Source organism: Spea bombifrons, chromosome 11 (genome assembly GCF_027358695.1).
Source record: "Spea bombifrons isolate aSpeBom1 chromosome 11, aSpeBom1.2.pri, whole genome shotgun sequence".
Lineage (NCBI taxonomy): Eukaryota > Metazoa > Chordata > Amphibia > Anura > Pelobatidae > Spea > Spea bombifrons.
The window spans coordinates 820,605-835,714 of record NC_071097.1 but is presented as its reverse complement, the minus strand read 5'-3'; the positions used below and the strand labels follow the sequence as shown (position 1 = coordinate 835,714).

Here is a 15,110-nt window from a genome sequence, read left to right as displayed (position 1 = left end):
TCCAGGTGACGGCGGCAGCCGGATGGCTCTTCTGACCGTCGCTATGGAAACCGTGCCTGGTCAGGGTCTGAATGGAGTCACCTGTGTTCAAGCAGGGATTCCAGCTGTGATATAGGAGGGAGAAAAGCACCAATTGGAACGCTCAGATATCATTCAATCAGATGAGACCAGGTGACCCCTTCACCCCAAGACTGGGGTAAAAACCCTGAGAATCTGCCCATTCACCTCAAGACTGGGGTAATAACCCTGAGAATCTGCCCGTTCACCCCAAGACTGGGGTAAAAACCCTGTGAATCTGCCCCTTCACCCCGAGACTGGGGTAAAAGCCTGAGAATCTGCCCCTTCACCCCGAGACTGGGGTAAAGACCCTGAGAATCTGCCCCTTCACCCCGAGACTGGGGTAAAAACCCTGAGAATCTGGGGCGGAAAGAGGGACTGGCCACACTAAACAGGGACACTTGGCAGGTATGGCTATACTTGAGTTTTCTGAGGACGGGGAGGAAGAATGGTCTTTGGAATCCAACACAAACCACAAGAGATGAAGCTCCTTCAGCCAACTTCCTAATATGGGAGAAGCAGCTCCGGCGGGGTGTCGGACGGTCTGACGGTCAGCCGAGGCCAGGCAGGCGTCCCCCATAACCCAAAGTCCACAATTTGGGGCATTTTTATTATTCCAGGTCACTTTTACCCGCCTTTTATCGCACAATCTTTATAAACGAACTCATTTGCATTATGGATACCTGCCAAGTCTCTCTGTTAAGTTGGGCCAGTCCCTCTTCTAAATTCCTTGTGCCTTTTTACTCCCCTAATGCCCCCCCTTTTCATTCCTTGATGCTCCTCTTTCCTCCAAAAAACTCCTATAAGGTCCTGACTTCGAGTCACTGGTGGGTGAATGAGACGATCCGGGGAGAGGTGGAACCGGTCACCGATCTCCTCATTTGGTGGCATCGTTTCTTACGACAGCTTTCCACCCCCCCCCAGACGCGATGGGCCTCCACCCCCCCCCACCCCGGACCCAATGGGCCTCCACCCCCCCCCACCCCAGACCCAATGGGCCTCCACCTCTCACCCTTAAGATGCGATGGACCTCCACCCCCCCCCCACACACACACGATGGACCTCCACTGTATTAGCCTCTACCACTTCTGCTGAGAGGCGATTTCACTTATCTTCCACCCTGTTGATATTCGGGGGCCATATGCCCGTCCCGCGCATGTTTAAATTCGCTCACTGTGCTGATTATTATTAGGGAGGGAGGTAGAGGGAGGTTTTGACAGCCATACTTTAAGAAGGATGGAGGAGACAGGTGGAGGAGACCCCCCTGGGCTCCAGGGGGGCAAGGGTCAAACAGCACGGGGAGGGGGGGTTTGATTGACAGCCATAACAGTTAAATATAGACGCGCTGGGGGATTGAGGGTCGGTCGGAATTTAGAAGATCAATATTTGCTACCGGGGGGGGCGGAAAAACCTTTTCAGCTTGAGAAAGATGCCCCCCCTTCACTTGCCGCCGTAGGCCTAATCAACCTGGGCCAGAAGACTGATGAACACAATAAAGTTCATTTTGCCTAAAACCTTCCAACCTGTGATGTTTTTTGGGGGTGAAAAAACAAAAAATGGAATTCCGCCAGCTCCGAAGCTCTTTGGAGAGATCAGTTTATCCCTTTGAGAGATAGGCCAGGACGAGGTGCACACGGAACACTCTGCCTTCACAGAAGGTCTTCTTGAGTTCCTCGACTGGTTCCTACCAGCTTCTTGGCATGAAACACGTCCAAATAGTTGAAGGCCAAATGTCATGGTTTGGTCTCCATGGGAATGACCTGTAGATGACGTTGAGGGCGTCGTGGAGACCCTAAAGGAGGACTCCCATGGTTTTGTGTTGGTGGTACGGATGTGTTCCTAGCCTCGCGTGCCAAGTTTCTGTAAGCGAAGACGTCTTGTGGTGGAAAACTTGCCTGAAGTTCTCCATGGGTGTCCATGCTTCCTGGTTCCTTCCGTGTCTAACCGGGCTGTGACATCCTCTGATGATGTCAGGAGGCCCCGCATCACGAAGCTACGTTTGGCCAAAAGGTAAGGCTTCCTTATGGGATGTTGGACACAGTTTGCCGCCAATGACATCACTGCGTGAAGCCACGTGCCACGCCATCGCAGCAGTGTTCCAGAAGCCTGCTGGGTCACGAGGTAAGACATTGAAGAGCGCCAGAAGATCGGATAGTCCCTGGTAAAGCTACAGGTAAGTAAATAAGAGCTTAAGAAGGGCTTAGAACATTATGTATCACTAGAATGAAGGCTAGGCCCCATCCTCGGCTACTGGTTGTACCTTCCACCAGAACCACCACCGATAGTGGCCCCTGGTCTTCAATGTAACATTTTTATAAATGAATGAGATGCCCCAAAGTCTGAGACTAGGAACAATGAAATCAGGTGTCCTGAAACTTGTAGGCATTAGCCAAGCGGCCACCTGTGGCAGCATACCCTGATGGACCTCGTTGGCCAAAGCCTCCGTGACAATATCTCCAGATGTCCTACAGAAGAAAAGGGAGACATCACTTCGGAGGCTCGTGTGACGGGAGGATAGAGGAAGTAGGTGATCACTTCCTGCTTGGGGCTGTTCTCCAGCCAAGGATCATGGGAAATAGACACATTTACATGAAAGGTCCTGCCTCTGTCATCTCTGACGGAAAAGATAAGTCGAAATACCCAAAAATGTAAGATTCCGATAGGTTTTCTTATGGGTTAGAGGGGGGGGGGGGCTTAAGTATTTTCATGGATTGGCACACTTGCTGGGTTGGGGGGCTCCATTTATTTATTTATTTACATTTCCTTTCATTCTGGTATTTCATTATTTTGTTGTATTTTTGCTATTACAATTTTTTTTATAAAACAGAATATATTTGTGAAAATAGAAAAACAAAGAAAATACCAGAAAGTAGAATTGTATTTATTCAAGAAGTAGATTCTTCGCAATTTAAATATGAAATTTAAATGAAATTATACAAAACGTGCAAAAACATTTTTTTGTACACATATACAGACCTGACATTTTTGACAGATACACAAAAATATTACGCCCCCCCCCCCCTTTATTAATTCAGGTAAAATACTAATTTCTCATGGGTAGGGGTCATTTCCAAAACCCAGGGGGCCGAGGGTCTTCCTCTCAGAGGATACAGAAAGCAAACAAAAAGAATCGGTAGCAGTTTTTCTGCCTGGTGGCAGCTAAACCCGCGTACGACTCTTGGTTGGGCGGTCGGATCGGAGGTCTGGTCGGGACGTGGACCTCATGGCGCTAGAAGATGGAAGACGGCACGTTGTAGCGCCAAACATGGTGGGGACGAGAGAGATTGCGAGAACGACGCAGCTGGTTCTGGACCCCGGCCGGTCAAACCCTTCCATGTAGGAGAGCTTCATGCCATCCTGGAGGAGCGGGGCTTGCGAATGGCAGGTGGCCACACCAAGCATCTTCCACCGAGATGGCCAGGGCTGCTTCTAACCAACGGAGCCTCCGTCACTGCTTTAACCAACCCCAGTCCATGCTCTGAAGGAGAAGAAGACATCACAGGTTAACGGGGGGACGGATCGGACTCCTCGCTGACCTCCAAATACACACCGACCCCATCTCTGCTCTTCTAACGGTCTTCACCGGCCCTCTCGTGATCTTATACAAGACTTCCCAATGGCTGCCCCCATCCTCTGGAATGCCCTCTCCCGGCTTATCCCACTCCCCCCTTCTGTCCTTCAAAAAAAACTTCTTTGAGACGACCTATCAATGGACAGGTTACCTGGCCTCCTCCCCCTACCTCCCCATTCAGGAGGACCCTGTAAGCGCCGTCACCCGAGATTGACTCTCCGTGGACACCGTACACTCACCATGATGCTGTTCTCCTGCTCCACGGAGGTCGCCAGGATTAAGGTGCTCAGCTGCTTCTGATAAACCAGATTGTCGTCTATTAGCCGTCTGCAGTTCTCCCTACGGACAAAGGGGAGGAAAAAAGTCACCGTCCGCACCTACACTGTATCTCCCCCCCCCCATTTACTAGCAAATAAGAAGTGGGGCAACAATGTCTCAAGAGCCACGAGAAGACGTTATTTACAACATCAAGGGGTTTGTGTCGCAACAGAGGAAAGAATGAGAAAAATCCACCCCCTCTGTGTCTGCACACAAGATACCATACCACCCAAGCGTCCCTGCTCAGCTTGGTCAGTCCCTCTCCCGAATCCCTGTAACCCCCACATCTTCCATATATATTCCTGCTCCCCTAAATTGTAGAGAATCCATGTTCTGGATCACAGGGTCGCTGGTCACTCGTTCAAACGGTCTATTTTTATGAATCATAAAAAAAAGGTTTGGGTCTTTACAGCAGGAGAAACAGGCAGACCAGACGGGCCAGATGGTGGCCGATCTGCCGGCAGGTTCTGTGATTCTTTCCTGGAATGTCACAGGTTAATAAAACAGACCCCCGCATTATGTGCTTGCCCCCCACCTGCTTTTGTCCTTGGGCATGGAGGCTGCGCAGAGAGGCTGCGGGGAGCTTCGGTCCGACCAGTCGCTGGTCTGTAGAGTGTTGGGGGGCTCTAGACTGGAACTGCCGAGCGAGCGCGCCGAGCTCTGTGTCTGGAACGATAGAGAGGGAAACGTTCTAAACGCAGATCTAAAGTATCAGACATTGGGGTAATTCGGAAAGCGAGAAGAAATGACACAAAGCTGGGAAATCCGCCTTCTTTCATATCATTTGCGATAAAATGACATTTTGCGTATTCAGTAAGATCTGACACCAAAAATAAATTATGAAATGCCAAAAAATAAAATAAATAAATAATAAACAAGAAACGCTGGTAAATAAAATAAATAAAAAATAAAAGGCCGCACTCACGCATGCGATTTTCAGCAGGTGCCATATCTCCCGCTGTCTCTTGGCCTGCATCTGCATCAGGGAGCTGTCGGCGTCCTTAATGGTATTCACCGTCATCTCAATTTGGGGAAGCAGGTCGATGATCTTCTGCTTACATCTGAAAAGCCGGCTGCGGACAGAGACGAGGTCAACGCGTTTGTGACGTTTAATATTTTTTTTTTTAAATAAATGTAAAAAAAACCAAAAATAAACGGAGGATCCCACTTCTGCCACCACGCTCACGTAGCTCAGGGGTTTAACCGTCTCACGCTACCTCAGGTGTCCAAACAGCTCCCGGAGCACGCGATCCTGACTCTGCACCGTCTGCACGATGATTTTAACCATTTCGGTACTGTCACAGTAGGCATTGTCTGCAAAATAATAAATAAATCATGAAATAATAATAGTTAAATAAAAAATTTAAAAAAATAAAATAAAAATCATTGCAGACAAAGCAAGGGACAGAACTCTAAACTCTATCGTTTGACACATCGTCCGATAAATACAGACCTGGAGACCAGGATTTCCCTTTCAGCTGTTTGTATAATTCAATAGCTCTTTTTTCTCTAAAATAAGAAAAAAAAATTTAAATAAAATCAATATATGAAAACAGTCACTGGGACAACCTGCGCGGTGGGACAGCGTGACCATTTATTGTAGAGCTGATGGGGCAAATAGGTTTGCTATAGAAAGGCTCATCAGAACATTAAAGCTGCTGTTCCACTAAGCAGGCCCCTCGTTTTGGCTTTGGTGTCACATTGGGGGGGGGGTGTTAATTGAATTCTGCATGTTACGGGACCGGGGCGAAGGCGTCTTCTTACAGCTGGTCCATCACGTCTCCTTGTCTGCGGGCGTACGGACTCCTCTGCAGTTCCACTATCTCCGTGTGAAGCTCCATGATCAGTTCATCCAGGAAGCCGATCTCTCCAGCCTGCCACAAAGAGCACACAGAATGAGTATGCGGAGCGGCACGCCGGCAACCTTCAGGAACGCGGCGGAGACCCCCCCCCCCCCCCCCGAAGTCCAAGGATATCGCGTGCTTTCCCTTATCGCACGAAGAAGGGGCGCTCCGAGCGTGACGAGGGCTTTCAAAGAACACCAGATCCCCAATCCTTCCTCTTCAATACCCACGTTGGGACCACGTAGCCCCCTGTACCCCCCGACCAAGGCCTAAGGAGGGCCTGATCTTCTAGGACCTCCACAATGCAGCCAAAGTCTACATATATTTGTGGTTCTGAAGGTGTAAGAATGGCTCATTTTATTCACTACACACCTAGCAGATCTGTTTGTTTTTTTTCAGTATTTTGAGTAAAAATAAAAAAAAAAACAATTACCTTCCCACAGGCCACAGCTTTATTTTCCATCTCCTTCCAGGCCCTCAGCATCTTCTCGGAAGCTGAACGGGGGAGGGGTAAACAACAGACCTAAAGATTAGTATTTCTAACTTATTTTGCATTAAAAAAAAAAAAAAAAACATTATCCTGACTGTACAAAAAAATAAAAAAAATAAAAAATTAAAAAAAAAATTAAAATAAAAAAAATCATTAAAAAAATAAAATGATCAAAACCAATTAAAGATAAAAACGAAGGTGTTTTGGGGGCTAGACGTACAGATGCCGTAGGTCATTTGGTCGCTGTAGCGTTCCAGGTCGATGTTGATGCTCTGCTTGAAAAACCTCAGCTTGGCTTCCAGCTGCTGGGAAGCGGAGAACATGGTGTTCTTCATCTTGGTCAGGTTCGTATTGTAGCGCAGAAGACTCAGCCTAGGGGGACGCCGGACACTGATTTGGTTACCGGAGTCACCGACGGAAGGACAGAAATAAAACATAACAGGAAGGGGGGGGGTAAACTTACATGGCGGCTCTCTGACCCTGGAAGAGACGGCTGTAGTCTTCTTTCAGGCCGGAAATGTAGTGTACCGCCTCCGCCCAGACCTTGCGCAAGTGGACGACGGGGAACTGGACCTTGCTGTCCTGGACTGGAGGTACAGAAAAAATAAAAATAAACCACGATTCCCACGCAGCTAAGAGCCCCAAAACGCCTTGTTCAGGACCTCTAATTCAGGCTCCTTCTACATATGCCTGCATCGCGCAGGACCAGGTAATAAATTAGCCTACAAGCAAATGGAGGACCAATCAATTTGGAGCATTACATAGAAGAGTGGGCCCCTGCATCCGAGACCCCTTCCTCAGGAGAAGGATTCCAGATGCTCAGTCGTTGTTGGAGAGGAGAGATGTCTCTGGTGGCATGGACCTCTTCCCTCGGCCAGGAAATGACATCATATCCCCTGACAGCGATCACAAGGGAAACGTGTCATCGTACGGCCTATGGCCTCAGCCACACAGCCAGGGGTTGGATTAGGGAGCGCGGGTCTTCACTGACACTAGCAGGATACTCACCGATGTAATTAACGGATTCCGATAGGCTTCTCGACTGGAAGGGCCCCTCGTAGACGGTTTTGCTTTTGTCGAACAAATATACCATGTAACTGTCCCATCCTCTCTGTATGAACAAAAACACAACGGGGGGGTGAGCGGCCACCCCTCATTATCCTGCCCGACGTCAATACGGGGCGATTACCGGCCTTTCCGCACCCATACGTCGGCCATACTTAAAGGAAACCAAGCGAGATCCTCACCACCCCGTCTATGACGCACTGCGAGGCCGGTTTACGAGGGTCGAGAGACAGTCCCATTTCCAGCAGCAGTTCCTGGTTGCCGGCGCTGATCCCGGTCTCCCTCTCGATGCGAGACTGTAAGGAGAGCAGGTTCTCGTCGGGTTGCAGGAGCACAGAGAGGATTTTGGCCGACGTCATGTTCAGGATGTGCACGACCTGCGGGGGGTGATAAAGCAGCCGCGTTGCCTGACCAGTTAGCCGTCTCTAGCCCTCCATCGCCCTCCATTCTTACAAAGGCTGCCTAAACCAACCAGCAACTCAACACTGGGGGAGACATGATATTTTTGGGCGATAACTCGCTGAACCCTTCGCTCTTCTGAATGTCCCGGGAGGGAAACTCCTCACCTTGAGGTTTAGGATATTATCCATGAGCTGGAAGCATCGTGGACGACCAGTGGCGGGATCAATCAGCCCACCGCGGCTCTGGGGGTCCCAGTTGAGGACCAGCTGTAACCAAGCTTCCCACTGCTCCACCATGATGCTGAAGAACCAACAGGAGACAACGGGTTAGACAGAACCGGGACACGCTGCCGGGCTAGACAGCACCCAACAGAACCGGGACACGCTGCCGGGATCGGGCTAAATGCTCCTCACCTGCATAAGTTATTGGGCGCCGGCAGATTGGCGCTAAACCTTATCTCGCCGGACAGGTCTTCATAGGCGTAGATGTGCTTCGCGTCCTTCTTCTTAATCTTTTCGTGCCTGCGTTACACCAAAGAGATAAATGAGTCCTACAGCACCCTCAAACCCCCGCTTCCCTGCCACCGGTCTGCCCCAGATACAAGCAAAGGTGACTAAGGAACATCACCCGGCATGGAAATCTCTACAGAGACAGAGGGGGAGGGCGAGCGAATGGGGAACGGGCGAGCGAATGGGGAACGGGCGAGCGAATGGGGAACGGGCGAGCGAATGGGGAACGGGCGAGCGAATGGGGAACGGGCCCTTACCAGGTGAACGGCTGCATATAGTGTAAGAAGGGACGGAAACCGCAGATGCACTCGAACACCATGGTGCCAAAACTCCAGTAATCGACGGTGGCGCTGTACGGCTTGTTCTCAAAGAGCTCCGGGGCCTTGTGTAGAGTGAAAGGGACGGTGGTTAAAGGATGGTGGTCCGCGAGGGTCACTGATACCCAGACCCGCCTTTGATCTCTCTCTACAATGTCAATATCCTCCTGGAGATGGGGTCTCCAGCACTAAACCCACTACCCTAGGTGAGGTCTGGTCAGAGATCTGTAACGTGGCAGAACCTCCTCCCCTCAGAACGGGCAGCGGGGTCGCTGGGTAAGATTTTACCCCGCTGTATACGTACCAGGTACTGCAGGGTACCCACAAACGACGTGCAGAGACTCCCGTGATCGAGGTCCTTGGCGTATCCCAAATCAATGATCTTGTGCAGCGTCTAAGAATAAAAAAAAAAGATGAGGCTAGCAATCCCCTGCACATATATTTAAGAGTAGTAGGTACATGGCATCACCGATCAGTAGAGGATGGTGGCACAGAGCACAACCTTATTTCTATCTTTATTTGGCCCAAACCCAGAAGCCGAAGGCAGATCGGCCCCGATCCGGCCCGCCTCGTCTATCCGTTTTCCCCCTTTAAATCGGTCCTCGGTCTCGTCTCAGGAGCGCACAGGGACGCTGTATTAACCCCTCACCTTCCCATTACTCTCCATCAGCACCACGTTTTCCGGCTTTAGATCTCTGTGGATGATTCGATTTTCGTGTAGATACTGAATCCCGGAACCTGAAACACGAAACGGAGCGGGTTCACGCGGGCCGGCTGTTACACGGCTCTGGTGTTTAGCACTTCATAGGAGACTTCCTGTAGACTCTGGGGGTTCAAAGCACCGGCCGTGGGACTCTGTTATGTTCCCAGCCGTGAAGAGGTTAACAGATTTGACCTTAACCCTTCCTCCCCATCTTATTCCCATTTAACGGCCTCCTCAATCTCACGCGGGTGTTCCAAACACTAGAGACAACCCAAGCCTCCTAACCTGCGCTGCAAAGCCTCTACCAACCTCCACGTGCCACCTGCGGACTCCATGATTTAAAAGGCTGGACTCTGGAGTAGAGGAGCCGCAGGATCTCCGGCTAAAAGCAACGCCTCCAATTTTCTACACCACTGATTGGTTGCTCCCACCGTCAGTCATTTTATTGGACCAACCGCATGAGTCCAGCCTCTCCGGCGGACCGTGCCATTACACGCCTCGGCAGGGGGGAGCCGCCCGCCACGTACCTATGTCGCTGATGAGGTTCAGCACCTGGCTTTCCTTCAAGCCGCAGCAGTTTTCCGGTTTGTTCAGAAGCTGAAAGCAAAACAAAAAACGCACATATGTGACCGAAAACACCAAACACACGTGTCCCAGACTTAAACAGCGGCCCCCGAGGGCCCCCGTCTAGTCGCCTGCTTCTCCTGCTGTAAAGACTCAGACCTTAATCAGCCGTTTAGTTGACCGAGACTCACCTTCCGTAAATCCCCCCCGGCGCAGTACTCCATCGCCAGGTGAGGCACGTCGTTCACCAGGAAGTCCATCTCCGGGGGGACGTCGCACGCCTTCACCACGTTGGGGTGATTTAATCTAAAGGGGAGGAAAAAAAAACCCACAACTGAGCTCATAGGAGCCGTCATTACTGTCACGGAGACGCGTCTGACTGCGCGGTAATAACTACATGCCCCTCCCCAAAGGGGCGTATACAGTAATATAACCCCCCCTTCGTATACATGTACAACACCACATAACCACCCCCCCCACGCCGTATACAGTAATATCCCCCGGCGTCGTATGCAGTTATATACCGCCCCCCCCGGCGCCGTATACAGTTATATACCCCCCCCGGCACCGTATACAGTTATATACCCCCCCCGGCGCCGTATACAGTTATATACCGCCCCCCCGGCACCGTATACAATTATATACCGCCCCCCCGGCGCCGTATACAGTTATATACCGCCCCCCCGGTGCTGGAGAAGCGCGTCAGACCTTTTCATTATGTGAATCTCCTGGCACCATCGCTCTTTATTCTTCGTACTCAGCTCCAGCCGGCAGGATTTAATGGCTTTCAGCTCTCCGGTTTCCTGCGGGGAGGAAAAACTCTCAGTGACACAAACACAATAATTCCAAACGCAACAACTTCCGGGCAGCCATTATCAACAGGGCATAGAGGGGTCATACCCACCCCTTGTCTGTCTGTGGGGGCATCTCCTGGGTCAAAACCCCTCTTATCTGTCTGTGGGGGCATCTCCTGGGTCATAACCCCCCTTGTCTGTCGGTGGGGGCATCTCCTGGGTCAAAACCCCCCTTATCTGTCTGTGGGGGCATCTCCTGGGTCATAACCCCCCTTATCTGTCTGTGGGGGCATCTCCTGGGTCATACCACCCCTTGTCTGTCGGTGGGGGCATCTCCTGGGTCATAACCCCCCTTGTCTGTCGGTGGGGGCATCTCCTGGGTCATAACCCCCCTTGTCTGTCGGTGGGGGCATCTCCTGGGTCATACCACCCCTTGTCTGTCGGTGGGGGCATCTCCTGGGTCATACCACCCCTTGTCTGTCGGTGGGGGCATCTCCTGGGTCATACAACCCCTTGTCTGTCGGTGGGGGCATCTCCTGGGTCATACAACCCCTTGTCTGTCGGTGGGGGCATCTCCTGGGTCATACAACCCCTTGTCTGTCGGTGGGGGCATCTCCTGGGTCATACAACCCCTTGTCTGTCGGTGGGGGCATCTCCTGGGTCATACAACCCCTTGTCTGTCGGTGGGGACATCTCCTGGGTCATACAACCCCTTGTCTGTCGGTGGGGGCATCTCCTGGGTCATACCACCCCTTGTCTGTCGGTGGGGGCATCTCCTGGGTCATACCACCCCTTGTCTGTCCCCCCCCCCGGGTAACAGCCCCGTCTATAATACCCTCTCCCTGTAATGCCTCTATTACCCCAACCCAAAAGCTACGCTCCCACCACCCAGCCAGCACCCCACAGCTGCCCACACACACCCGGTTCTGATAGAGGCACACATTGCCGAATCCCCCGGTACCGAGCCGGTCCTTCATCTCCCACGGGCCGCACACGGCTCCGTGCTGCACCGGCGGCCGCTCCATCCCTTTCCTGGTTTCCCCTTCCCGGGGCCGCTTCCGGTCACCTGTCACCTGCACGCCGGAAGTCCACAGGGCCTCTCACAGCAACTGGGCGGGGTTACGCGCGTCACGCCGGGCGCTCCCGCGTTCCACAACTCGCTTTGAGGTTTGCACGGCGGCTTCCGGTGCAGCCAGCCAATCGGATCGCGAGGGCGGGACGAGCTGATACAGGCGTGGAATGGTGGGTGTGTATGTCTGTGTGTTTATGTAACCGTGCGTGTTATTTACATGTATGTATATGTATGTGTGTGATATATACATGTGTTTCTTTCATGTCTGTGTGTAGATTTACATGTATGTATAGATAAATGTATCTATGTATGTGTGTTTCTCGGTGTATGGCCATATGCAGGTGTCTGTGTTTATTTACGTGTACACATGCACATGTATGTATTTTCTGGTATGACGTCACATTTCGTCACTAGAGCAGGTGATTATGGTAACTGATAGCATTAAGACGTGGTTTCGCGGGCGCAGTGCCGCTGCTTTGCCTATTCTTATCATGACGTGTAATCCCACGTATGTAACCGGGTATAAAACATACTATCACGCGAAGGCTCGCTTCCATACCTGCAGACGCTCAGGGCGTCTCTGCCCCAGTCCTAAGCTGAAGGGGCAGATTCTCAGGGCCGCGCCTTCCTACCCTACCCCGCTGTGATCGTATACGAGACTCCCTATTGGTCCTTTCATTTGTTGATAGTCCTGCTTGAATGCAGGTGGCCCCGTGCAGGAGCACCGTGGTCAGACACATTCGACGAGTCGCTGCGCAGAAGCTTCACGATGAGCCATTAAAGGGTTAATATTCTAAGAGTCTCGGGGCCAGGAATTCTCGGTTCTCTCAAATTGGCCCCAACACAGAGATCCTTATATTTATTTATATATATTTTTAAAATGTTTGATTTATTTGCATAAATAGAAGGTTTTACCTAAAAAAAAAATAATATGAATAAATAAAGAGATGCCTGCTGCCGGTAAGTCTGACACTTTCCTCGTCCCTGACGCTGTGGTCGTCGACTAACTCTTATTTTTTCTTTCTTCCCCTCGCTCAAAATATTTTACTCACAGCTTTATTTCTATTTTTTTTAAGTAAATAGTTTTTCTCATTCTGTCTGTAATATATATAAATAATTATTATTATGCATATTATCTATCAAACAGGCTAAAAAAATATATTTTCCACTTAAAAAATTTCAAAAAAAATGTCATTTGAAACTTTTTTGTTTTATTATTATTCCTCTTTTCTTTGTTAAAAAAAATCAAGATGGGGGGGGTTTTATTTTTTTTGTAGCCCTGTTTTACCAAAATATAAATTTTATGTTTTATTAATATAGGCTAATTTCGTGTTGTTGTGGCTGGTAAGGGTTATTAATAAAGTTATTAAAAAAAGTGAATTGTGTTTTTTTTTATTATTTCTCTGTCCGCAGACGAAAAACTTTTTTTTTTTTTTTTTACGTGAAGCCAATGAGGGACCCTCCTTCGGCATCCGGCCCTTCCTCAGCCTCTTCTGGACGGAGTCCACGGAAAAGACCCGCGTAAATAAGGAGGCTGGAAGCTGCTTACCCTCGGATGTCGTTCATTAGATTTTCGATAAAGTTTTGAGATGTTTACGAGCGATACTTTGTTTCGCGGGTAAACGGAAGGCCGAGGTAGACGATGATGTCATGCTTACAGGAAGAGGGGGTGTCCATGTGGATCAAATGGTCACACAGGGGCCATCTTTAAATACCATCATACGGGTTAGTGAGACAGTATAGATGTGTTAGGGCGTCCCAGTTAACCAGTTGGCGTTCCCTTTGGTGGCAAGCAATATGGCGGCCATGTGCACGCTAGTGATGTCATATGAGGATCCGTTGGGCGCCACCAGCAGCAGCAGGAAGACCCTGGTGGAGATGGACGATATTGACACTGTCCACATGTTGGGGGAGAACCAAGACGACAACGAGGAAAGTAAGTCCACCGATTTGGGTCCACCAGAGGAGAAGACAACGTCCGTGCAGATGACTCGCCACGATGAGACGCCACCGGCGACGGAGACGAACGCGGAAGAACACAACGCGAATCAGCTCAACGCCAACAGCTGGTACGTCGCCATTTACCAAACTTTTTAGGGAGGGGGGAGTAAAATTAGGGATTCTAACAGTCCGTAGTCCAGGCGATCAGCGCACGCCCACTAAATACCATTTAAAAGCCCCCGTCTGGGGCGTAACGTCGCGGATACAGGTGGATGGGCCGAGCGGGGCCCTGATTTCTAGGAGTTTCCGCTTGAAAGTTTGCATGTAGTTACAGAGAGTGTCCAGGAGGCGGAGCGCGAGGGCAGCAATCCTAGAACCCGTGTTCTAGAGCCTCCCTCGGCTTCTGTGATGCCTTTGAAAAGCGGGTCAGGGTAAAGCTGACGTTCCGACACCTACGGTCCCGTAAGCCTCGGCGGTCACTTCTTCAGGTAGAAATCCTGTTTCTGAGCGGCCTTGTCCATGACCCCCCCGCCCCGAGTCCCTCGTTTAGTCGTCAGCCCCGCAGAACTGGACTCTGTTTATTAAAAAGAAGGTCACGCCGGGAACATTTGTTAGGAAAAGGTTCAAGCTCTGTTTTTCCGCCCCCGTTTGTCCCTTTGAGGTTATATCGCATGTATGTGCCAAGCCGTGTGTCTGTGTGCCGACGTTGTTTTAAGCGGTAGATGTGTTGCGTAGAGCCGACCGCGCTGCCCTTGCAGATTTAAGGTGAACGTCTGGTCCGGGGGCGACGCAGAGTGTTCTGCCGGGGTAAATATTTCTCCAGCTCTCGACAGCGTAGCCATGAGCCGGCATCAGCGATGGGTAAAGAAAAACAGATGTGTTTGGAGGGGCCCGGCTGTGCGACGGCAAATGACATAAAAAAATAATAGTCGCACGCGTGTTACTTAGTAAGTACATTATATATGCAAAAAGCACTTGCCTTAGGGAGAAGCTGCAGCTCCAGCGCTGCAGAGGAACACCACCATTGTGGGCCAACGTTTCGCGTTAATCGGTGGCAGGAAAAGCAATCCCACGGGGAGCTCCTTCCGCACAGGGGTCTCCCACCTGGAGAGTTCTCAGGGGGCCCGCCCTGACTGGCAGTAAGTATATCATATGTCAGGGGGTATGTTTGGACCAGTTGAGGGGATGGGGAAAGGGGCAAATAGATATGGGGGGATTCTGCAATACCCCCCTCCCCCATGTGGGGAAGAGGAGAGAGAGACATTTAAATACATAAAGGGATTTAACAAAGTACAGGAGGGAAAATGTTACAACCAGAGGCCGGAATCTAACACTAGAGGGCCAGAGGCTGAGATGGAAGGAAGCTTAACCTCACTACGAAGGTAGTAGATAAGTGGAACAGCCTCCCAGCAGAGGTGGTAGATGGTAATACAGTGAAGGGATTAAACATGCATGGGATAGAC

General features: G+C 50.6%; 2 protein-coding genes across 2 annotated transcripts in view; both read right to left on the bottom strand.

Moving 5' to 3' along the window:
- Positions 1 to 15,110, bottom strand: part of LOC128469151 (E3 ubiquitin-protein ligase TRIM11-like) — a 66,397-nt gene that overhangs the window by 23,232 nt on the left and 28,055 nt on the right. The window lies entirely within an intron of this gene.
- Positions 2,918 to 11,712, bottom strand: CHUK (component of inhibitor of nuclear factor kappa B kinase complex). The gene is made up of 21 exons (XM_053450991.1): positions 11,555 to 11,712; positions 10,549 to 10,643; positions 10,032 to 10,146; positions 9,804 to 9,873; positions 9,223 to 9,311; positions 8,878 to 8,967; positions 8,514 to 8,638; positions 8,161 to 8,268; positions 7,912 to 8,047; positions 7,528 to 7,722; positions 7,289 to 7,391; positions 6,744 to 6,867; positions 6,501 to 6,652; positions 6,224 to 6,285; positions 5,711 to 5,820; positions 5,400 to 5,455; positions 5,164 to 5,260; positions 4,872 to 5,019; positions 4,482 to 4,612; positions 3,868 to 3,967; positions 2,918 to 3,535 (listed from the first exon to the last, which is right to left on the bottom strand). Exons 1-21 carry the CDS (start codon positions 11,657 to 11,659, stop codon positions 3,506 to 3,508), a joined length of 2,241 nt encoding a protein of 746 aa, XP_053306966.1. The 5' UTR covers positions 11,660 to 11,712; the 3' UTR covers positions 2,918 to 3,505.

Coding starts and splice junctions, on each gene's coding strand:
- CHUK (XM_053450991.1), bottom strand. CDS start 11,659: ATGGAGCGGCCGCCGGTGCAGCACGGAGCCGTGTGCGGCCCGTGGGAG. Junction 8,639..8,877: donor TGGGTACCCTGCAGTACCTG/GTACGTATACAG, acceptor ACTCTACACAAG/GCCCCGGAGCTCTTTGAGAA. Junction 6,653..6,743: donor CAGGGTCAGAGAGCCGCCAT/GTAAGTTTACCC, acceptor GCGTCCCCCTAG/GCTGAGTCTTCTGCGCTACA.